Source organism: Medicago sativa, chromosome 2 (genome assembly GCF_051527215.1).
Source record: "Medicago sativa cultivar Bolivia chromosome 2, Bolivia_mono, whole genome shotgun sequence".
NCBI lineage: Eukaryota > Viridiplantae > Streptophyta > Magnoliopsida > Fabales > Fabaceae > Medicago > Medicago sativa.
In genome coordinates, this window is record NC_140750.1 from 66,326,490 (window position 1) to 66,351,528 (window position 25,039).

The 25,039-nt window shown below is 33.1% G+C and overlaps 2 protein-coding genes across 2 annotated transcripts; both read left to right on the top strand.

Annotated features, from left to right (window-relative positions):
* Positions 1 to 3,118, top strand: LOC146949860 (increased DNA methylation 3-like). The gene is made up of 3 exons (XM_085745884.1): positions 1 to 219; positions 345 to 1,529; positions 2,704 to 3,118. The coding sequence occupies exons 2-3, from the start codon at positions 356 to 358 to the stop codon at positions 2,934 to 2,936; spliced, it is 1,407 nt and encodes a 468-aa protein (XP_085602010.1). The 5' UTR covers positions 1 to 219; positions 345 to 355; the 3' UTR covers positions 2,937 to 3,118.
* An 11,025-nt stretch (positions 3,119 to 14,143) lies between these two features.
* On the top strand, positions 14,144 to 24,594 carry LOC146949861 (myosin-2-like). Its single transcript, XM_085745885.1, has 24 exons — positions 14,144 to 15,241; positions 16,134 to 16,235; positions 16,331 to 16,474; positions 16,560 to 16,710; positions 16,819 to 16,846; positions 17,007 to 17,175; positions 17,660 to 17,723; positions 17,873 to 17,886; positions 17,976 to 18,060; positions 18,360 to 18,463; positions 18,575 to 18,713; positions 18,805 to 18,923; positions 19,226 to 19,378; positions 19,469 to 19,558; positions 19,703 to 19,780; positions 19,983 to 20,141; positions 20,721 to 20,918; positions 21,293 to 21,498; positions 21,574 to 21,709; positions 22,257 to 22,386; positions 22,633 to 22,743; positions 22,830 to 22,942; positions 23,219 to 23,431; positions 23,733 to 24,594. The coding sequence occupies exons 1-24, from the start codon at positions 14,822 to 14,824 to the stop codon at positions 24,213 to 24,215; spliced, it is 3,609 nt and encodes a 1,202-aa protein (XP_085602011.1). The 5' UTR covers positions 14,144 to 14,821; the 3' UTR covers positions 24,216 to 24,594.
* The last annotated feature ends 445 nt before the right edge of the window (positions 24,595 to 25,039 follow it).

Below are 25,039 nucleotides of genomic sequence, written 5' to 3' on the forward strand. Positions count from 1 at the left end.
CTGTTAGAAGTCAAAAGTAGAAAGTCAAAACCCTCTCTCCAAACCTCGAAACTGTTTAGCGAGTGCGGTGTAGCTATGTGTTACACTCACACCACGACACATTACACAGTCACACATGCATGATGCATCTTCATTCTGATCAAATTGAAAACAAAGAGTGAAGGAAAAACAAATATTCTGATCAATTTCCTCTTTTCTTCAACCTAACAACATTATTCTGTGAGTTTTTTATTTTTATTTTTCATTTTTCTGCATCTTAATTTTAAATTTCACATTGATATATTTAATTTCAAAATGCTCTTAAATTAACATGACTAATTAAGATTAATTTCTTCCTAATTTAGGTTTATGCCTTATGGATTTGAAAGGAAAAAGTCTTTGTTACCAGAGAAAATCTCTCACAACCAAACCATTAAACAACGTTGTTAGTGACAGAAAATTCCTCATTGATTTCATAATCACAACTTACCTAGGACCTGATGTTAAATCCGATAATCCAAGATGTTCATCACTTCAAAGATTAATCACTGGATTACCACCTTATAATTTGCATGATTTAGGATCTTCTTATGTTTCAATTTCCCTCTTAGAGAAATTATATTACTATCTCCTTAAAAATGCAATTCCTGAACTTATATTAGATATTAATATGTTTCATATGTATTTAAAGGGAGAATTGGACTTGCCCAATAATGAATTTTCAGAGGGTTGTCAACAATTTACAAGTATTTTCCCTTTGAATCTTCATAAACAGATTTGGTATCCTGATAGCTTTAGAATTGTTAAAGGGGTTGTTTTGATTGATGATCCGAGTGTGTCGTCGTGTGTTAAAGAGGAGGATTTGAATAGGTTTAGGTCGTTGACCGGTCTTGATAGTTTGAAGTTGGATTTAAGTGAATGTTTGCGTGTTCGGATTCAACCTCGGTTGAGCAAAGAAAGTAGCGATAGTGATAGTGATTGTGATAACAAATTGAGTAAAGAAAATGAGGGTGACTGTGTTAACAAATTGGGAAAAGAAAGTGATAGTGACCGTGTTAACAAATTGAGCAAGGAAAATGATGGTGATTGTGTTAACAAATTGAGCAAAGAAAGTGATGGTGACTGTGTTAACAAATTGAGCAAGGAAATTGATGGTGATTGTGTTAACAAATTGAGCAAAGAAAGTGATGGTGACTGTGATAACAACTTGTTGGAGAGTAGTCCTAATGAGGGGTGCCAATCGGGGAAGTTTCGACGAGAGTGTAAGAGAAAGTATGTTGATGATCATGATACTCCTTCAATGCCGGAATTTCCACATACTGCCAATGGAGAGCCTTCTTTGGACAAGATGTGGAAATCTGATGGGCCTTCGATGATGCCGCTTCTCTCGATACCTGATATTGACAATTATGTGCAAAATTATTCTGTTGTTTTGACAGGGACAGCCAATAGAGGGCTACTTGGTCCGTCGGTTGGTGTTGTGGATATTGGTATTAGTAAAGTGGCATATCTATTTCGAGTTTTGGTACCAGGTGTCAAGAGAGAGCACAGTATGTTTCTCTTCTTTCTGTGTACTCAAGTTTATTCTTCCAGATTTTTTTTATTATTATTATTATTATCTCTGATTGTATGCTGTGGAAATGGATCTTCATGTATTATAGCTATAGAGGCAATGCTTTTGTTTTTTTATCCATATATCTTGGTCAAGAGTCATGAATATTTGTTAACAAAGTACCTGTAGCCTGCATTTTTTACATGCTTTTTTATTAGAATTGTTCTATATGCAACAATGTTATTAAATGGTGGCTGTAGCGTAGTGGAATTTGAATAACTTGCTATAGTTCTGCAATACGCTATTTAATACAAAATGTTCTCAACAGCGCCTATAGTGATGCTATAGCACTGCTGTGTAACAAAATTTGATCAAACCTTTGTTTTTCGCAATCTGCAATTGACAACATTGATATGCAATCAACTTATTTCTTTGGGATATTTTAATTGGAGCTGAGTATTGCAAAGAGTGCTTAGCACCTTCAGTAATAAAGAGGACAGATCGAGGGAGTGAAATTCATAGGAGCTCTTATTGCAAGTTTGTGGTGTGGGAGGGCCAGAGGGCCTTGAAAAGAATTTCAAGTTTAATGTGATGCCATTTCTTTTAATATATAACAAATAACATTTAATAATTGCTAATCTGGTAATGAACATAACGTTCTATTATTGTGACATGCCTCTTTTGCACACGATTCATTTTACCTTATGTTTTTTGGGGGGAAAATTGGGTTAGGAGAACTGGAAAACAAAAGATAATAGTACGTGCCTTTTTTCATGTGCATGTTGCTTCAGGGTCCTCAAATTAGAAAATTTCTGAATGCCTTGGCACATCCTCCATCTCTAGTCCTTGTCTTAGAACATATAGTTATCTTCATCAAATCAGCGTTGTCAATCGTGGATCGCAGAAGATAGCGTATTAGTGACTATAACAGCAAAATTTGATGCTGTTGTAGTCACTGTTTGATTTTGAAAACAATCTGTACTAAATAGCGTATTGCAGAACAGTAACTATTTGTTCAAATACCACTGTGCTATAGCGCTACAGTGCTGCAATAGACTATTTGAAAACAATGATACATTCATAACAAAACTGTCCTAACATGTATATATGCTTTTCAGAAAGATTCTTTTATACTTGTTTCTTTAAATGAATGTCCATCCTACATTTTGCAGATCGGTTCAGTTGTGATATTGAATCTGATGGGAAGGTTGAGATCAGAGGGTTGTTATCTGGTGGAAGAACTATAGCGAGACAGTCACGTCTTTTCCAAATGAAAACCCAGCAGTTATGCTTTCCTGGGCCATTCACAATTTCATTCAGTCTTCCAGGACCCGTTGATCCAAGACTCTTTGCACCTAACTTTAGGTCTGATGGTATTTTTGAAGGAGTTGTAATCAAGCTCTAGTTTTGGGCATCTAGCTTTTGTAGGTAAATCTAAATGTTCTGAAAGTGCAATGTACAAATTTTGGTTTATTTTTTGCTTTTATTGCACCAGATACTGTTATGTCATCTAAGTTGACAGTGAACTAATTTTGTTATCCAACTATTGAGGAAATGGAATGATATAGATTAGTCTGCTACTACAAAGAGTTTGCATGTGTATTCTGTAAAGCATCACTTTTCTTTAATTCAAGGTGTTGGGACCTTAGTTGGCAATAGCATTTCTCTTTACCTATTTGGTATTGTGGTCCATACTGTAATGTCATTTTTCTTACACACACATCAGACATAAATGATTACTTTACATCTATCACAGCCAGTGTTGTCAAATATCAGGCGGCACCATGGTGAATATCGGAGGTGGTTTTTGGGCTCTCCACCATGCCCAATTTTGCCCAATATGGCGGGATTTTCCTCCATAATCTGATATGATGGCGCCGCATAGTGGCTGATATGGCGGGATTCTGGCTCTCCGCCCTGAATTGGATCGCCATCCGCCGTAGACAAAACTAATCATCACGTTTGGGAACAATTGAATTTAATTTGCTTCCTCTGTTTCCTGTCCAAATCTTTTTGGTCTACACAAAAGTAATTAGAAAAATCAACTGTCCCTTTCTGACAAGGCGTTTGCTCACTAAAACAAAACATGCTCTGATTACTTCATACATATTTGAAGGATGTTCCTTTATTCCTGAGTCATGTTTACATTGAAAAAATGTCACCACCGTAAATGTAGGATGCTCATGAGGCAGACAGTTATTGCACCCCATGACAAGTCAGTGTTTGCTAGGAAGTCCTATAAAGCTTTTTGTGATGATTGGAAGAAAAAACATCAGTCTTTCATTTTCCATACTGACATGTATGCCTTCTGCTTTTATTTAAAAATAATGATGCCATTGACCACTTCAATATACATGTGTCATTCTTGTCATTCAATTTCTGAGCTGCCTATTTTGGAGGCAGTTAAACCATCTGTATAAAAATCAGATGTTCCATTGCTGACTTAGTAGGGTCTATCTGGGTTAGTCTTTGCACTAACATTTAGTGCAACGAGTTTGCGTGTGCATGATGTAAAGTATCAATTTTCTTTAATTGAAGGTGCTTCATAATTCATATTTTGGGTCACTGACTAAGTGAAACCAAGTTTCTGATCGACTTTGAGATCAACCATCACATTTACCTGGCAATATGTAAATAAGCTAGGTTGCATTGATTGAGGAGGACAAGAAACAATGGTGAGAACAAGGACATCAATAATGAGAGGTACACTTACGTATTGTAACATACAGATTAATCAAAGAGCTGAAATTATGGTGCATAATGGCTATCTACAATGGTGGTCCAAATTAGCCATTACCATTTTCAAAAGACAATTTCAAAGGGGTACAATTTTCTCCACTCCTACATTCCTAATAAACCACGTGTTTTCAGAACCGCACTTTTAGATAATATTTTTTTGTGAAGTGGAGTACACTTATGGACAACCAAAATTCATGCTTAATGGGGATTCTCAGTGAACCACGTACCATAATAATTCACCTCACTATACTTTCATGAGTTGTTTAAGACAGTGGCACGTGAGATGAGTGATTCAAAGTTCCACAACTTGCTTGTAGATAGGAACTAACAATGTCTCACAATAACATGGCCCGCACATTAAAAATTAGAATTGAGTTGAGGGAAGGGAACATAGGCAAATGATTTATGGTATCAATAAAGCAATGGTCACTCTTTAATATCACACTTTGATCAACTCACTTCCTTTACATGTCAGAACACGACACCATGCGTGTGGAGTATGCAATTGTAATGGCCCTCTTCATTCATATAAATTCCTTTTCCTCTTGTTATATTTGTGTGGGTCCAAAGCAACAATTGTACCTAACACTATGTGTTTTCTGGATTTAATGTTTGTTATTTTCCACTTTTAACATTTCAATGATCAAATGCCATGTTGCTAAATCCATTTGTAACCTGTTTGACACTTTTTGATTGCATTTTATGATTGATTTGAGGTTTGAGTTATGTATTTGTGTTATTTTGTCTATCCAACAGATGGAAAACATTAATTTCCCATTAATTTTTGTTGCTCAATGGCCATGAAATCAGTTCCCACTTTATTTTTTTTTCTTGATAAATCAATCAAGAGAGGGATAAAAAGAAGAAAATAATGTGTTGGAAAATGATGGATGTCTAAATATAAGTTTTATGTGTGAAAGCAGAGAGAATCAAACCTCGAAAACAGAGAAAATCGAACATGAAAGCTTGAGGAAGAGTACATTTTAAGGTTTGCAGTTAACACCGCCAGACCAGACCAATCAAAATGGGTTAAAATATCAACTTTATTAGGTTTTTAAAACCCTATGAAGTATGATTCTGTTATATTTTTTTCTATCACAAACTATAGTGCTTTTTTTAACAGAAGTATACTACTTTTTTATGTACTACATTTATGGGTCGTTTGTTTGAGATTTTCTAGAAAAAACAATTTTTACACCATTTTTATAAATACTGTTTACTTCAAATCTTTAAAAATATTATTTTGTTAAAAATATAAGTTTTAACATTAAAATAAAAAGTTTTTTTTTATAAAAAATGTTAAAATGAAATTAAAATGTCAAATGGTCAAGACCTCCCAGCACAAGGTGTGCCATGAAGAACGAGCTAAATCAAGAGATTACATAGTAAAAAAATAGAACCAAAAATGAAAGAAAAATAAAAATTAAGTTATAGCTTCCAAGTACATAATTGGGTTAAGCTACCAAGAATGATAATCAAAAGAGAAAGTAGCATATTTCGCTTTCAACCATCAAAATGTCGGAAGTTTGATTTTGTTGCCTAATATAAAGAGAGATCTCTTTGTGCTTGAAAATACGACGGTATTTTCATTTCATATCACTCATATGCAAGAAAGTTATAAAAGAAACATTAAAATAAAAAGTTGATACCGGTAGGTTTTTCAAAACCTTTTTTTTCCATGAACAAGGAACTTAAGTTTAAGACATTCTAATTTAAAATATATATATATATATATATATATATATATATATATATATATATATATATAGGGTAATGCTAATGCACACCCACCTTAATCTTAGAAGGTGTGTGTTAGCATCCTACACCTTTATGTTTTTGACAAAAAATACCCTTTTCTCTTTCTTCAATTGTGATTAAATGCATGACTCTTAAAGTAATTTTATTATCCATACCACAGTTATAAACTTTTTTCTCTCTCTCTTTCTTTCGAACATCTAATGAAGAAAATATTCATTGTTTTTCACTGTTCCGGTTAATATACTCCACAGGTCTACACCAAGATCTATTGTTCAACCATTAACCTCTTTCCTTTACATAAGCCATATTTTGTAGAATAAAAGCGTTTCAGAATTTTTTTTAAAAAATGACCCAATCTAATTTCATTTTTAACTTGAAATCATTATTAATAATTTGAAGAAATTTTCATAAGCTGCAACTTGAAGGAAATTTGAAGAGGAGATATGGCAGCGACAAGGAAGAAGGTAATATGAGCAGTTGCCTATGGGAGAAGGAGAGAGAAACTGATGTATTTTGTTTTAATGGAGAGAGGTAATAAAATTACTTTAATAGTCATGCTTTTAATCACAATCAAAGAAAGAGAAAATGATATTTTTTGTCAAAAACATAAAGGTGTAGGATGCTAACACACACCTTCTAAAATTAAGGTGGGTGTGCAGTAGCATTACCCATATATATATATATATATATATATATATATATATATATATGATTGTAAACAAACAAAAATTAATCAACAAAAATCTCTAGATTTTTTTAAAACAAAATAATCTTTTAAGTCAAAACAAACACACCCTTAGTCTGCTTTTGCAAAAAAAATATAAAACCACATTCTACTTATTTTCCTCCTTATTGTGTTTTGTTATGCGGTGACAATAATTGATTTTGAGTAAATTGATTATGTAAAATCAAGTAAAAAGTAAAGTAAAGTAATTTATGTTTGGATAAGTCATGTAAAAATTACTTGAACAATACATTTGAATCTAAAAATCAATCATAGAATGAAAAACTTCAATTTCTAGCTTAAAATTATAAACAACTCTTGATGCAAAATCAATTCTACTCGAAACCAAACTTATGTTAAAATCAATTTTATATGTCTGTAATCAATTTTGGCTGATTCAAAGGTAGAACCAATACAACTTAATCAACGAATGCAAGCACTAAACCTTAGTTTGGTGACTTGACAAGTATACCTTTTAGACTGCATAGCAAGGATTCCCACAATAGAAGTAGGATGTGTTGATTAACCACCAACATGGATTGAGTCTATTTAATCTAACAATGATTAACTGTTATCCATAACGTGGCATAACAATGTTTGAATTTTGACCGAAAGATGTATCAATATTTAATGGATGACAAACATCAAATAGGTTTACAGTTTACACATATATGTTGGGGAAAACCTATAGAAAAAAATACTTTACTTAGCCCCATGACATTTTACTATTTAATTAGTAAAAAATATTTTAGTATTTAAACTAATATTTTGTTTTTGTATAAATTACATTTCACAAACTTTTTCATATGTAATCTATATAAACTTTGTGATTATACCAAAAAAACTTTAATTTGAGTCAGATAAGAATGCATTGACGATAGTATAACTTTATCAAGAGTTTAGACGTTGTTGTATTTTCAAGATTTTCTTTTGGCACAAACATTTTCAAGGTTTTAACTTTAGACATTTGATTACGCTAGAAAAAGACTACCATGTTTTACATGTTTAGTATTTTATGTTTTATATTCTATACGTTAGTATATTTCTCTATTGAGTATCACGTTTGCCTTTTATTTAATTAATAACTAGTCTTGTTTAACATTTTATGCAATTTATATGTTTTCTTTCATTAACCACCTAAACTCAAATACCACCTAAACTCAAATACTTGAGAATATACTAGACTATCCGTTCAATTTCTTGTTTACGGAAATAACTCAGAACTAGTGGTCCACGAAAACATAGTTTTGATGGACAAAAATAACTCACTATACTAGTTTTGATAGAGAAATGTCTAGAGAACATAGTTTTTAATGTGAAAATTGGCGGGGATGAAAATATTATTTTCTTTATAAATAAATATGAGTTGTTAGTTTCTTTGAAAAAAATTGTTAGCAACATAGATCAAATTATATATTTCGTCCTCGTTTTGATCGGTTCTTTAGTTCAACATCTCAACTCATGCCACTGGTTACACCTCTGGGAAAAAAATCACTTCTCTTTTCTATAAACATTTTATAGTTTTATTTTGATTAAATCAATGTTTTTATTTACTATAGAATTATGAATTTATTTTTCCATCATCTCAACTTCATGAAAAGCAAGAAAAAGACATTTATAAAATCCATGTCAAGAATTGACTCATAGGGAATTATCTATATGTTATGGCATGGTTTGTGCCACGCACGTATGATTAAGTTTTAACCAAAAAATTTCCTAACCACCGTTCTGCCACGAACCCTATGTTTCTAACCAATACCATCACTTATATATACACCACATAAAACTTGTTTGGAAAAGGACAATTAATCTACCGCTGCATTTATGAAAACTTGGCATTCAACATAATTTTTGACATCTTCCAAAAGTGATGCAATCATATCTCACGCATTAGTCTTAATCATATTCGTTTATTAGCTCATTCATTCATCTATACTCCTATATGCTTTCCTGCTTCTTTTAGCCCATAATATTTATTAGCCAATGACCTTTTAATTAAGGGCAAAGAAAAATGGATTAAAGCACTAGGATGTAGGGATGACCACTTTACTTTTAATAGAGGTGATGATAGGGGAGGTGAGGAGAAATCAAGGAAAACTTTCATGTTGAATTTTATGTTATGGTATTTTAGTCCATATATTTAAAATGTTTAAAATCAATCTTCTCATTTTTTCTCCTCTACAAATCCCTTAATATTGAAGGTTTGTGTATGGACATTCCTAATTGCATTTCCTTCTTATAAACAAAAATGAAATTGATTTGAAGTAATACCCTTCATATAACTTATACTTTCTCCTTTTATGTTGCTGCGTCAAATAACTTAGCTATAGTAGAAATCACACACTAAATGTAGAGAAAAAAAGTCTCACGAATTTCAACCGACATCATAACACATAAATTATCATCTAAGCCGCACTTACCAGACTCGTCTCCTCAAACTCCATTTATTTCCCGATCAAACATTGATTTTTTTCGGGAATATGTGACTAAGGCAATATTTAAATCAAATCAAATAATTAAAGAAATGTCTAGATTATAGTGGTATATAGTTTTGGTAGCACGAGTGCCCTCTCCTATTCAATTATGAGTGAAGCTCATTCATAGTAATTTAAGGTCATGATGGGTTTACGTGGCCCTCATAGGAATTTAAAAGCGTTCGTATACTTTCAATTTGGTCATGTCCTTTTCTACAAGTCCAAGTGCATAAAGTTTATTTTTTTTTATCTCATTTAATAAAGTTATTCAAACATTGATCGGATAACTAATTTGCCCTTTTAGATTATGCAATATTGCAAGGTACTATTGTTTTCATATCAATTATTGCAATAAAGGAGCACATTATCCCCATGCCCAAACGTTGCTGCCTTGTCTTTGGCTACACATATATGGCACCTTATATTGATGAAATTTTAAAAGGTAACCGAATGAAGGGGGCACTAGTTATGTTTTGGCTAAGCATGTTTGTCTTAAAATATTGCTTAAGTTGAATTTTCTTCTGGTGAGGTCTCTCTACTCCTAATTACATTTTCTTCATCCACAACTTTTCTTTAACAATAAAAAATGGTATAATACACAAATGGGAAATGTTAACTTGTGCCCTTAGGACACAAGATAAGGATCTTAAATTAGAATTAAACAATAAATATTGTATTGAAAAAAATAAGTTTTTAAGCTTTTAAGGTTATGAATGCACAATTTCCAAGGTTAAATTTCTTTATTTAGTTTATTATCTTGTGCCCTTAGGGCACAAGTTAACAAGACCGTAAACAAATCTAGGACATCTTCTATGCAGAAGGTGTATCCAGAAGACTCCTAATAATTACAGCCTGTCAATATTACAGAAACAATTAGCTAATGCCCAAACAAATCAAGGGGCTTGACCACCACGAACTGAAACCGTAAACAAAGTTAGCTTGACTAGTCTTAAGCCACCATAACGATGTGTGCTTTACTTTCTCTAACAAGTGATCTATGAAATTTTCTACATTATTAAACAATCTATTATTGCGATCATTCCAAATAGTCCAAACACAAAGAAGCCAAACTAGCTGCAAAAATGAACGCCTTGCGCGTAAACCGTCTGCCGAATGAATAAACTGATAAAAGTGTTCAGAGATGTTGTGCGGGTCCGGTCCAGACACACCAAGCCAGGACCGCACCACCTGCCATAAAGAGCCATGAAAACCGCAAGATAAAAAAAAATGCTGAGAAGTCTCGAGATTAGGACACCCCGCCATACAGCTCGCTGCATCACCTGTGATGATACCGCAGTCCAAAAGGTTCGACCGAGTAGGTAACCTATCCCGTAATAATCTCCAAGCGAACATTGAGACTTTCAAAGGAACTTGTTTATGCCAAATCAGCTCCGTCGTGTTATCTACCAGAGATGTATCCTGAGCAGCTAAAAGGTGGTATGCACCACAGACCGTATAGCCTTCGGCAGGATGAAGCTCCCACCTCCAGTAATCTATAACATCACGCTACAAAGAAACACTGCAAAGTAATGTGATACACGCCTGTAACATCTCCTCCTCCCAAACCCACAACCGCCTTGTTTAAATTATTTGAATTCAGTTCTACTCAAACCAATGTAATATTGATATATTGCGTTGAATATATTAACATAATGTCAATTTAGATAGTTATCTAGTCATATTTATTCATCAGATAAATATATGTATACAGGGACGCTTGTTTATCATTTTTTCTTTTAAGAAATAATAATGTAGCATAAATTGCCTATATCCGACTAGTGGTGAAAACTGAAAAGGTATGATGAAGTCGTTAAACTGATCATCTTTTTTATTTTATTTTTACTAAACTGATAATCTTTTATGATCATAAAATTTATGATATAAATCAATGGATACTATATTTGCAACTAAATATGTAAGAACGTATTGACTAAATCACAATAATTAAAAAAGTTGATAATACTATTGAATTTGTTCACAGTTGATATATATTTTTTAAGAAGTTAAATTAAATTAACCCACCTAAAATTGGTACAACCCACCTAAAATTGGTACTGGAGTAGAGAATCGAACTTGAGTTTTAAGAAACTAAATTAAATTAACCCACCTAAAATTGGTACTGGAGAGAATCGAACTTGAGACTTAAGGAGAAGTACCAGGCCAATACCACCACAATTGATATATTATTTTTCAAAGTTTACCATTTGTAGTATTTATGTTTTACTCATTGGTTCTGAAAAAAAAAGATTAAAATAGTTAGAGATGATTTGATACAAAAATACGCAATTTAGTATTTTTTTTATTGTATAATAAAAAGTTTCCTCACTTACTAAAAAAAATGTTTTTTTAAATGATTTTTAGTTTTACACAAATATTACATAGTAAATTCTCCAAAACTATATGTTTCATAGTAGTCGTATATTGCTAAGCATTAAGCACAAAAGTGACCATCAAAAAATTATACTACATACCTTAAAAACTCAAAATAATTATCTATGTATTTCGAGTGACTTGAAAGTGTGACAATAAAACATATTGAGATGAAAAAAAGGACAGAGCACAAGGCAATTTTATTTAAAAATCAAAGATAATTCAGTAATATCCTCTATAAAAAAAATTATATTTTTTTGGTGGGCTGGGTCGTGGCCTATCCGAGCCCTAGATGGGCTTCACCACTAGCCATCGATATCTCTGAACTTAGCAAAGGACATCCTACATCAGTGGCGTGTTGTGTGCACCGATGACACCACACACACAAACACACGGAGGCCGAATGGTTTGAAACCAAGGGAAGATTGGTTGCAGTGAGGAGTTCGAGCATAGGGCTCAACAAGTCACGATGTAGGAACAACCAGTGAATAATATGATAGTGGTCATGATGCAGTAGAGCAATGAGTGGCTTTAGTGATAGGTGAAGTAAAGTGTAATGTGGATGCGACAATTTTTAGAGATAATTCATTTTTAGCACCGATGAGTGTAAGAGATGACAAATTAAAGGAGGGGTTGCATGTGCACTAACAATAGTGCTTTTGCCTTAGAGATAGGGGTCTAAGGCAAACACTATTGTGGCTTTTGAACTTGGGTTTCACTCGAGTGTCTATATTGAACTAGATAGCAAGCTAGTTAATGGTGGACAACATTTGGAGTAAACTTAACCATATGTCACAGGTTAGTGCAATTCTAAATTCTTCTAAGAATTTACTTCTTTTTTTTTAAAATTTTTTTAGGATAAGTTTCATCTGAAGACAAGTCAACAATATTGTTCACTTGTTAGCTAGATCAACATTGTCTTAATTCAAAACATCACACTTTTAATCATATTTCATCTTGTATTATGAGTGCTATAACAAATGAAGTGATTTAACTTTGATTTTTAAAGAAAATTATATATTAATAGGATAAGGTAATGGGTTGAAGCTTAGTGTTACAATTGCAACGAAATTTTTACCTACTCAAACTCTATTTATTAGTAGTTTACTATAAAAACTCATAATTAAATATGTTGACCCCATTGGTCCTTGTTGTTTTTGTATTCTTATCCAATTTTCTTTTTCAGCCAGGCAATTTCCTATATTTCGTTTTCAATCGTGCAATTTCCCATTCTGGACATTTGGTAAAGGGAACACAATAGTGCATAATCGATCTTGGGTTTGCATCACTTCACGTCAAAGTTACAGCAAATATCATTATAGATTGGAGAGTAAGGAAATAAATAACATCTTGCTTTTTATATTTACTTGTTTTATGAACTGTCTCTTTTTTAAGAGCTTCTTGCTCAATCCTGATTCAAGTCATGTGTCTAATGTAATTTTCAAAGACTAAAAAAGGACTTTGACCAAACAAAAATTAGCATTCAATAACTTTTGATTTTTTTTCCTTAAAAAAAATAATAACTTTTGATTTATTTATTTATTTTTTATATAAAAAAACTGACATTTGGTGGAAGTTTCTCATATGATCAATGATGTTCTAATTTTTTAAAATCATTTGAAACTCTAGCAACGATCAACATGACTCTGTGTAAATAGAAACTCATGATATTATTCGTTTTCACAGTTGAGGTGACGAGTCAATCGATGTCGGTCCGATTAAACACAAAAAATGGATAATATTGTAAAAATGTAGAAGACCTTGAACTTCTACTTAAATGTGCCGTTTAAGGTCGACGTTGAAGTTTTGAGTAATTTCCAAGCATGAATTCACCGTAAACCACATGTGACACTTTTTTGCTCTAGTAATTGTTTATATAAGTTGTTGGTCGAGTAAATATTCAAGTTGGTTACTGCAGTTTTCGGATCACATCAACCTAATTTATGGTGTTATCAATGCTCTAAAACAATCAATAGAATTTTGCAATATTAACAAAGTTCATCTCATTATTTGTGGATGTTACTAAATGCATTCTTAACACATTATTCACTTGGTTTCAAATTCTTTATCAACATTACTAACTTAATATCATTCCATTTTTTAATTCTTCCACACTTCAAACTTTAGTTTATGTCAATTTGCAACAATATAAATCATTTTAATTTTTTTAATCAAGTCTTGTGTTTAGGGGCAAATGTAGTACAACTTTAAACATTTCTATAAAGTGTTAAACAATTTTTTTATGTAAATATCTTATGCAAAAAGTTAAATGAAAATTTATATACAAGAATGGTAGCTTCATAATTAATTTGAAAAGTCAGTCCATTTCAGTGATTTTGTTTTGTTGAATTCAGTAAATATTCCTTTATCACTCACAGTCACAGACATCCCCCCTATATGTGTTGACTGTTGAGTACTGTTGTCCTTCCAAAATTCACAAACTTTTATTTTATGACATTAAATTCAAATTCTTTTATTATATATTTTATTTAAATAAATAAATAAATAAATAAATCACTGTATAGCCAGCCAGATCCAAACGGTTTTATGAAGAAACGAACATAGTTGTTTGTTCCTTCCTTCTCCAACTCACACATGACAAAAAATTCAAATTTCTGAACAACCAAAAAAAAAAAAAAACATCATCATCATCATTCACCAAACAAAACACTTTCAAGCTCAGAAACATTAAATTTCACAAAAACACAACAAATCCTTAAAACAAAAACCACTTCATCAACAACAACAAAAACAAAATTTCCCATTTTTTTTTGGTATCACCATCATATCATATTCAATATTCATCATCATTCATAATTTTTCTCTCTCTCCTTTTTCTGAGGAGGTTGTTTTTTCCAACAACCTCAACCTCCTCGAAATTATGAAAACACGACACTTTCCTAGATTTGGCAAATGCATTTCTGTAATTTGTTTTACGAGAATTTTAGTATTATTGTCTTGAGGTTTTCAAAACCTTATCCCTTGTTTTTTTCAAACCATTCAAAATAAAAGAAACATTTTTTACATTTTCATTTGTGTTTTCAACGTTAAATCTCAAATGGGTTCTTCAGTTTCTTTGTTTTACATAATTGTAAGGTAAAATCACAACATGGGTCGGTGAAATTTTGTGAAATCTCTATCTGGGCATGTCAATTTGACCAAAAAGTTTCAAAATTTCTTTGAATTTTCCATAAAAAAATTATTCAATTTTGTTGTTTTACCAAGATGATGTTATCACCTTCACCATCTTCTATTGCAAGAAGCTCTTTAGAAGAGATGCTTGATTCGCTACGGCGGCGAGACGAAGAGGAGAAGCCTAAAGACCTACCGCCGGCATTGCCAGCAAGGCCAACGTCAAGAGGCCGGTTGCCGCCGGCGAGGAGGTCTTTGCCTAAAAGTTTTAAGGTTGATGGTGAAAATGGAAAGGAAATGGGGCATAAAAGGAAGGGAAGTTTTGGAAATAAGAAGTTGATGTTGGATTTGGAATCTCCTTATGTGGTTATTTCAGAAGAGAATAGTGTTATTAGTGAACAATCTTCACCTTGTGCTGTTTCTACAATTCCTGTTGATGATTCTTCTGTTGCCTCTGTGGCTCCACCTTCACCGGAATTGGAAGATGACAATGTTTCTTATTTCATCAAAAAGGTAACTAAGGACTTTAAATTTTTGTGGTTTTGCAATTTGCAATGGTAACTAGATTTTGGTTGAAGTTTTAACAGTGGTTTTAGTGTTAATCTGTTTCTTGTTTTGTATTTTATATTCTAGTTCTTGAATATGATGAGGTTTTGGTGTTTGATTGGATGAAAAGCAATTGCTTGAGTGAAATATGGAAGGTGGTGTTAGAAAAAAGCAATTAGCATGGCCCTTTCAGAATTACAAATAAAACCACACTCTACACATGTTAGTTAGATTATGGGTTTTGTTAAACAATGCCTTAAGTTAAGGAGAGTCGATATTTAAAAGTTTTTATTGAAAATCATAGCAGCATTCCATGGATTATTATTTACTAAAAAGTCACACTTTCTAATTGATTTTTTTTTAATATTTTTAATTCCTAGACAAGTGCTTTTCGAGCACTGCTTCACATTTGCCTTAGATGATTAAAATTGATGCAAGACTGTTTCTAATTTAAATTTAAAGATATCATTATATATTGGTATTTATCGGCTCATACATTGGTTCGGAGCCTTTATTTGGTTGATATTTCATACCGGCACCAGTTCTTTGGTAGGTTAATATTTGGCATAGATAAATTGTTTGTGGCATGCCTGCATTCTTCTAGTCTAATTTTCTTTCTGTTTCTGTTGCTTCCCCAAAACCTTCCTATTGCTTGATTTTTATATAATTGAACTACATCAAAGTTACTTTTAACGGATTACCTAAGATGGTTTTTTGTGCTTGTTATCTATTTAGTAATTAGTAATGTGTAAGAGTGTTTTTTGTTTTGCCTATTAACTATTGGTGTAGATTCAAGTTGAGAGGTTGACTGCATGTGTTTTTCTGTTAAATTTCCTTTCTGTTTTTGGTTTTTCCACAGAAACTTCATGTTTGGTGTAGGCAACCAAGAGGAAAGTGGGGACTGGGAAGAATACAGTCAACTTCTGGAGAACAAGCATCAGTTTCACTCTCAAATGGAAATGTAAACTTCTAAACATTTTGTGTCTTTATAAGATAGTATTCATTGTTGACTATGCGAGATAACATGCTATTTGTGTGGATGAGTTGTTGCTGCAGGTTATGAAAGTGGCACGAACAGATCTCCTGCCAGCTAATCCTGATATTTTAGAGGGTGTGGATGATCTTATACAGCTCAGCTATTTGAACGAGCCCTCAGTTCTTCACAATCTTCAGTTTAGATATTCTCAAGATATGATTTATGTATGTCTGCTGCTATGGTTTGTTGTTTTACTCAGATGATTATCTATGTATTCTCATATGCTGCTTGTGTGTTTTCTGTATGCAGAGTAAAGCTGGGCCAATTTTAATTGCTCTCAATCCCTTCAAAGATGTACAGATTTACGGAAACGATTATGTCTCTGCTTACAGGAAGAAATCTCTTGATAGTCCTCACGTTTTTGCCATGGTAGATGCAGCTTATAATGAAATGATAGGAGGTAAATAAAATTCTCCTTTCTTTCTCCTCCTTTGAAATCGTTATTATGTAGTTGTACGATATATGATATATTTACATAGGTTTTCTGTTTACGTGTTGTTCATTGCAGAGGAAGTAAATCAATCCATTATCATAAGGTCAGAACTTGGTACATTTAAGGCTCTTTTTGTTTATGTTCCAAAAATAGATAGCATCAAATTGTTATTTTTTTTTATAATAATCAAATTGTTATTATAATAAGAAGATATAGCCTGCTTGTATATTTGTTAATAATCACAGTTACAATTACGTTTACAGTGGTGAGAGTGGAGCTGGGAAAACAGAAACAGCGAAAATTGCGATGCAATATTTAGCTGCTCTTGGTGGTGGCAGTTGTGGGATAGAAAATGAAGTTCTTCAGACAAATGTTATACTAGAAGCTTTTGGCAATGCAAAAACATCTAGGAATGACAACTCTAGCAGATTTGTGAGTTTTTTGTTCTTTTCATTTTGGTGAAACTTACTCCTGTTGTTGCTTTATTGTAGCTCTGCTTGACATGTTTTCTATCAAAAATGTCCATAAAAAGACAAATCTACAATTTAAGCCTTTCTTTTAATTTTCTGAAAGCCGTGTCAAGTAGTGTTGTTGTTGTTTGATCCGTGTAGCCGACCCCACCTAGTGGGATATGGCTTGGTTGTTGTTTCTGTGTAGAACAGTGTTATCAAACTGCAGCTATAGCGACACTATAATGTTGTAGTGTAGTGGAATTAGTCGCTATTGTTATGCGATATCCTATTTAGTACAAATTGTTGTCAAATAGCGACTATTGTGGCGTTATAGTCCTGTAGCGTAACAGAATTTTAACAAACTATTTTATGCGATCCACAATTGACAACACTGGTTTAGAATGTTGTGGATGGTATCTAATGGCTGATCACTTCAACTGATTTCCATTTTTAATTTGGTGTAGGGGAAGTTGATTGAAATTCATTTCAGCACAACGGGAAAAATGTGCGGGGCTAAAATTCAAACCTGTAAGCATGTTCAAGTGAAATATGTTTCATAAAGTTTTGTTCTTTTAAGATAGACGATTTTTTTTTTTTTATTAAAAATCTACTGATTCAACTTGATCTGACGGCTTCGTGTTTCTCATATGCCGATTCCCATATGTCATCATAAACAGTTCTATTGGAAAAGGTAACTTGTGTTTCTTATTTGAACTTAAGTATGGAACTGAAATATTTAACTTTCTCGATTTCTTATATCACCGTGTCTTCTGTCGGCAGTCAAGAGTTGTTCAACTGGCTAATGGCGAGAGGTCTTATCACATATTTTATCAACTTTGTGCTGGATCTTCACCTCATCTTAAAGGTGTATTTTCTATACAACCTATCAATTAGTTGGGATACATGTATACTTCTGTATCATCTTTGATATCTCAATGACCATCTTTGAGATAATCTTTTTAAATATGACTTTGAATTGGATCCTCCTCTGCTGTTTAATTTTATTTACAAATTTTAAACAGACACCTTTTACATGGAAATTCATTGACACCGATTCCCGTAAACAAATGCATAATTTACATTTGCCTTTTGATTTCTACATCAGCTTAATTGAGCTAGCTTGTACATATTATTACTCACGAAATCATACTCTTTTCTGTGCAGAGAGGCTAAATCTTAGAGCAGCCAGCGAATATAAATATCTAAATCAGAGTGACTGCATGAACATTGATGGCGTTAATGATGCTAAAAAGTATCATAGGCTAAAGGTATATTGTTTGACAGTTCATTTACTGAACAATAACTTCCCAGTATATTTACGGCCTCCTGAGATCTCATGTTATTTATTTTCCCCTTTTGGCATCTGTATTTTCCCCCAGAAAGCATTGGACGTCGTTCAAATGTGCAACGAGGATCAAGAGCGGGTCTTTAAGATGCTCGCTGCAATATTATGGTTGGGAAATATATCATTCCATGTTAATGATAATGAAAATCACATTGAAGTGGTGAACGACGAAGGTAGGATTCATAGTTTATGCATAATGTTTTTAAATGGGCTATTCACACCTTATCATGTTTATAAATGTTTATTTATATTTTGTTTTGGCAGCTGTAACCAGTGCTGCGACGCTGATGGGTTGCAGTTCTCAAGGACTAATGACAGTATTATCTACTCATATAATCCAAGCTGGCAAGGATACTATCACCAAAACATTGACATTGCGGCAGGTCCGTTTATTACTTGAACAATTCAGTCAGGGCCAGTTTGTTACGGTTATTACATTTTTTGTATACTTTTAGGAGTTTTTTCAAAATCAATAATCACTTTTAGGAGTTTTTATCTACTTGTTACAACTTATAAAAAATGAAAATCTGGAAGAAAAAAAAAATCTAAAAACTGCTTAAAATGAAAAGCAGTTTTGAGTAACTTGGTTTAAAAATCAATTTTGTTACAAGCAGGGCCCGTAACTTATTATTTTATAGCTCATTGTCGAATTATATTAAGTCTAATCTTTATATTCCATATTCAGGCAATTGATGCAAGAGACGCGTTGGCAAAATTTATCTATGCCAGTTTGTTTGACTGGCTTGTAGAACAAGTTAATAAATCACTTGAAGTTGGCAAACGCCGTACTGGTAGATCCATAAGTATCCTTGACATTTACGGGTTTGAGTCATTCCAGGTTTGCTATTTATTTATATTCTTATTATTGTTCCTTCTTATACTATCGGTATGTTTTCTGATATTTTTTCTTTTTGTTTTTCTTTTGTAGAAAAACAGCTTTGAACAGTTGTGCATAAACTATGCCAATGAGAGGCTTCAACAACATTTCAATCGACATCTTTTTAAACTGGAGCAACAGGTTAGTGACTGTTTTAAGCTTCAATTTTATATGAAAAATTATGAATGTGTGACACAACGTGAACATTCATATGGCATGCTATGTATCCTTGAATAGACATGATATGCATTACAGCATTATCACAACTTATATATCTTGTCTCAGGACTATGAAATTGATGGCGTTGATATGACAAAAGTAGATTTTGAGGACAATCAAGAGTGTTTGGATCTCTTTGAGAAGGTATTTATATGGTTTAAGCTTTTTTATATCTTTTGTCTGAGCCAGTTAATAGGCCGTTGAGTTGGCTTTTGTTGCATCCATTTAAGGACAACACACATTTTTGCAAATCAAAATATTTTGTTCTGGTCTCAATATTGGAGCTCACATTAACATTATTCTGTGACTTAGTATACTAATTATGTATTGTTTTGTAAATGTGCAGAAGCCTATAGGTCTACTCTCTCTATTGGATGAGGAATCAAATTTTCCAAGGGCCACTGATCTAACACTTGCCAACAAACTTAGGCAGCACCTGCAAGCTAATCCTCGCTTTAAAGGGGAATGGGGAAAGGGTTTCAGTGTTTGTCATTATGCAGGAGAGGTTAGTAGCTTCTCTGCATTTAAGACACTTCGTCATTTGGTTGCTTTAAAATTTATTTGTTGCATTTTTTTAATTGTCAAATTGATCCTTCTATTTAGTTATAAATATACTTCTGTTATTAACTCAGTTTTTTAGAAGAATTTTGTTCCTATTTATTTGTCATTTTCAAAGTTCAATGCAACATTAACAATTTTTCTGCCAATAATTCCTTTTAACTATTTCATGTAAAGAGAAAAATAGGTGCAATACGATAATATATATACCTTTTAAATATAATAGTATCTCTCTCGATATATATATATATATATATATATAAAATATATACACGCACACCTTTTACCAATAAACTTTGCTTATTTAAGTTTCTTTTCCTTTTCTTGCAATTCAAAACTTAAATGTCGGGTGTTTTCTAGAAAAAAAAAATATTAACTTACAATTTTGTGATAAAATGTTTTGGCTGATTTTTTTTTAAGTAGCATTGATAATTTTCTGGTTGCAAATTTAAATGTGAAATGCATACCATGGAAGTTAACTTTGTGTACTTATGTTTCTGATCATTCTAATATGGTCCTCAATCAGGTTGTGTATGATACAAATGGCTTTCTAGAAAAGAACAGAGATCCAATGCCTTCTGATTCTATTCAACTACTATCATCATCTAGTTGTGAACTGCTGCGGTCTTTCTCCAAGACGCTTAACCAGTCTCAGAAGCAATCAAATTCCCCACACATAGGGGCTCTGGATTCACAAAAGCAGAGTGTTGGCACGAAGTTCAAGGTATTCTTGTTCCATTACTTGACTTGGTTCTAAATCTTTAATAGTTCGAAAGAAATGATTTTGACATTATTGATTTTTGGAGATGAACTTAGATTGATAAATGACACTGAGAAATAAGCAAAATGGCATTATTTGGGATTTGGATTCCACACATCGGATGCACGACGCATTAATTAATTTTGATCGTCAGATCTCAAATCAATAGTGTAGATTATTTAAAAAATGATTTAGTGAAGGTGTAATGTGAGCCAACTGACCTCAAATCAATGGCCGAGATAAATTAATGCGTCTAAATGCATGGATTTATAAATGCAGGGATTTCGAATCCCAGTATTTGAGGTGAATTTTAGGACTGACGTCTCTCTTTCTTTTAGGGTCAATTATTCAAGTTGATGCATCAGTTGGAGAGCACCACGCCTCACTTTATTCGCTGTATAAAGCCGAATGCTAAGCAACTTCCTGGCATATATGATGAAGATCTTGTTCTCCAGCAGCTCAAGTGTTGTGGAGTTTTGGAGGTTGTTAGGATTTCAAGGGCCGGATATCCTACTAGAATGACACATCAAGATTTTGCCAGAAGGTAGTGGAGAAAATGACTATATTTTTGGATTATCTTGAGTATTGTGCTAATATATACATTTCTGCATATATTTAGGTATGGGTTTCTGCTCGCTGAGGCCAATACATCTCAAGACCCATTGAGCGTCTCGGTTGCTGTCTTGCAACAATTTAATATCCCTCCTGAAATGTACCAAGTTGGCTTCACCAAACTGTATCTTCGAACAGGGCAGGTATGTGTGAGTAGCTTCATGTTGAAACAGTGTATAGCGCCAAGAGCTGTAGCATTGGGGGATAAATCATGGTTAGGCTGGCAATTAGATTCAAGAGTTTTATTTTTTTTAATATATAAAATATGATTTTAAATGGATGAGTTGGATATAAAATCAATCAAAAAGGGTTTTATGTATCATGTATGGATTGAACATCCGATTAATAAAAGGGGTCATGTATAGTTTTAATGGGTTTTAGTAATTTTCAGTGGATCCTAAATGTATTGATGGATTTATGTTTATCCATTCCTTACAATACAATCCCCTTATATTTTTTCATTTAACATTTCAGTCACAGTTGATTCCACCTAACAGTTACTGTTTAGAAAGTTATCAACTATTTTCTTCCCCAAATGAGTATTTTGGTTCTGAACTGTGAATTTGTTTGCTTGTTTTAGTTATATATATATAGATTGACTTTGATAGTCTTGCTTTAGCCGATTTATTTTATCAATTCATAGTCGGTTTATCTGACGTGATTATTTTTGTGCTTTGGTTGATTTTGTAGGTTGGTGCATTGGAGGATAAGAGAAAATTGGTTTTGCAGGGAGTACTCGGGGTTCAAAAATGGGTTCGGGGTCATCAAGCTCGCAGTCATTACGATAAACTTAAGAATGGAGTGACAACTTTACAATCATGTAATGCCTGGATATCAATATTACTTTATTTGTATCAAAAGCTCAGCTGGTTCTTCATTTTATGAATCTTTTTTTCTCTTTTTTGTGCATATTTTTTCAAAGATATTTTACTAAAAAAAAAAACATAACTAATATTAAACCAAAAAGAAAACTCGGTGCTTTTTGCTTAACCTTGGTGGACTTGAGTGTTCTTAACCTCGGTTATAGTTTGTATGCATATTAATTGCTACTTTGATTATATTGTAGTTGTTCGTGGAGAAATTGCAAGAAGGAAATATGGTGTTATGGTGAAGTCTTCTATAACTATTTCTTCTGAAAATATCGAGGAGATAGAGGCTATCATACTACTACAATCTGGTTAGTGTGTTATATTTTTTGTAAAGTATACCCTTGGTACAGGCATGATATATGATTTTCTTAATATTCGTTACCTTTTTATGTAGTAATTCGCGGGTGGTTGGTTCGGAAGCATAATAGTAACTTATGTAAGTTTAAGATACATCCTGAGAATGGAAAAACTAGGCGAAGGTCACGTTCGAAGATGTCAGATGACAAGGTACTGTACTATGCATATGTTTTTTTTTTAATTTGGAAAAATATGCAATAAACTCTAATCTGATTTGCTCAAAGTTTAATTTAGATAAGTCATTGATTTGGGCTTTTTAAAGTTGTTTTATACATTTAAATAGTATTCTCCTCCTTTTTACTTCCCTCCAACTAAAAATTGTCAATTTTTAGCAGAACTCCAAACCTCGTTGAAGTTCCTAACCTTTCAATGTGTTAAATGTCTTAATTCTTTTTTTTTTTTTCCTTTTTTTTTTTTTTGTAACAGGATGCATCGAAAGATCGGAGTCAAAATCTGCCTTCGGCTTTAGCAGAACTCCAAAGGCGGGTTGTCAAGGCCGAATCAACTATAGAGCAAAAAGAAGAGGAAAATGCCGAGTTGAGGGAACAACTAAAACAATTTGAGAAAAGGTGGATTGAATACGAGACAAGAATGAAAACGATGGAGGAAATGTGGCAACGACAAATGTCATCTTTGCAAGTATGTTTTCATATCATGAATTTTTTACATGCTCATTAATGTCATTGTAATGGATGGTGTTGATTCATCTCATCAAACCTAGCTTTTGTTTAGCTCATTCTGTTGTAGCCTTTTTGAACATATGCATGGTATCTCTCCAACCCTCCATCCATAATTAAGAGAAGTGCAACCAGTAATACATTCTTTAATACACTACTGCAATTGAGACCTAAAAATTGCAAACTTATTTACTATAATAGTCATATTTGTAAACTGTATAAGCGTTTGAAACCTACAAATTCTGATTGCAATTTCAATGCAGATGAGTCTTGCTGCTGCTAGAAGCAGCCTTGCTTCTGAGAATGCAAATGGTCAACCTTCAAGACATGATGTTGCATCCCCATCACCTTTCTGTTATGATTCCGAGGATGCTACATCAATGGGATCTCGAACTCCTCGAACACCCGGTTGCAGCACACCTTTGAAGTATTCTAGCAGTCTTTCCGAAGTCAAAGCAATGAGAGATGGCAACGGTAGTTTGGGCAATCTGATGAAAGAGTTTGAGCAGCGCAGTCAGACATTCGATGAAGATGCAAGAGCTTTGGTCGAGGTAAGAACAACAGGGCAGTCTGCGAATCCACATTCCATTGAAGAACTGCGGAAACTCAAACACAGGTTTGAAGGATGGAAGAAAGAATACAAGATGCGATTAAAGGAAACGAAAGCAAGACTAAAATTACGGAATTCGGAAATGGAAAAAAGTCGGCGGAGATGGTGGGGGAAATTGAGTTCTAGAGCACAATAACGTTAAGAATGTTCTCTTTGCCAAAACAAAAGTGTATAAAACGTTAAGGATCTTTCCTTTGGAGGGAACATTTTTGGAATGTGTTACACACTATTGTACTAGTTGGTGAAGGGAAAATAAATTGTAAATCTACCAATTTTGTTACATGGTGGAAGTTGTGTGTATAGTTGTAGACTTGTAGGTTTGCATAGTTGTATTGTATTGCATAGTTTAGATTTTATGCTATGTACATTTTGTTGTTACTGAATGCTGATGTAATGTAACAATACTACCTACGGGTACAAATAGTGAGTGTTCATATCTTCACTGTAAGGAATATTCATCACATTTGTTTGGTTAAGTAGATAGAAAACTTAATAAGAGGTTCATTTTAGCTGCAGATAGATACTAATGTTTGTTTTAATTAGTTTTTGGTTTAATTGTGCTTTTTAGTTTCTGTAAGTTTTTATTTTGAGTTAAATCAACTTTGTCCCTGTAAAATACAAGATGGAGAAATCATATGATCCTAGGTGACAACCAATGAAAGAAGTATGATGTGCTTAGATACATTCATACTTTTCATGAGGATATAGATCATTATCTGCTTGGCAAAGGAACAAATGCAAAGATTAGAAAGCAGGTGTGATGCAAACCTCCACAACCAGGTCTTTTGAAATTGAATGTTGATGGAAGTTGTAACTCTCGTGGAGGGATTGGTGTTAGTGGTCTTATTCGGGATGATAAAGGTAATTGGTGCTGGGTTCTCCTCCAATGATGGTCAAAGTGATGTGCTATTTGCTAAGCTTTTTGCAATTTATCATGGTATCATTCTTCTGCTTCAACAT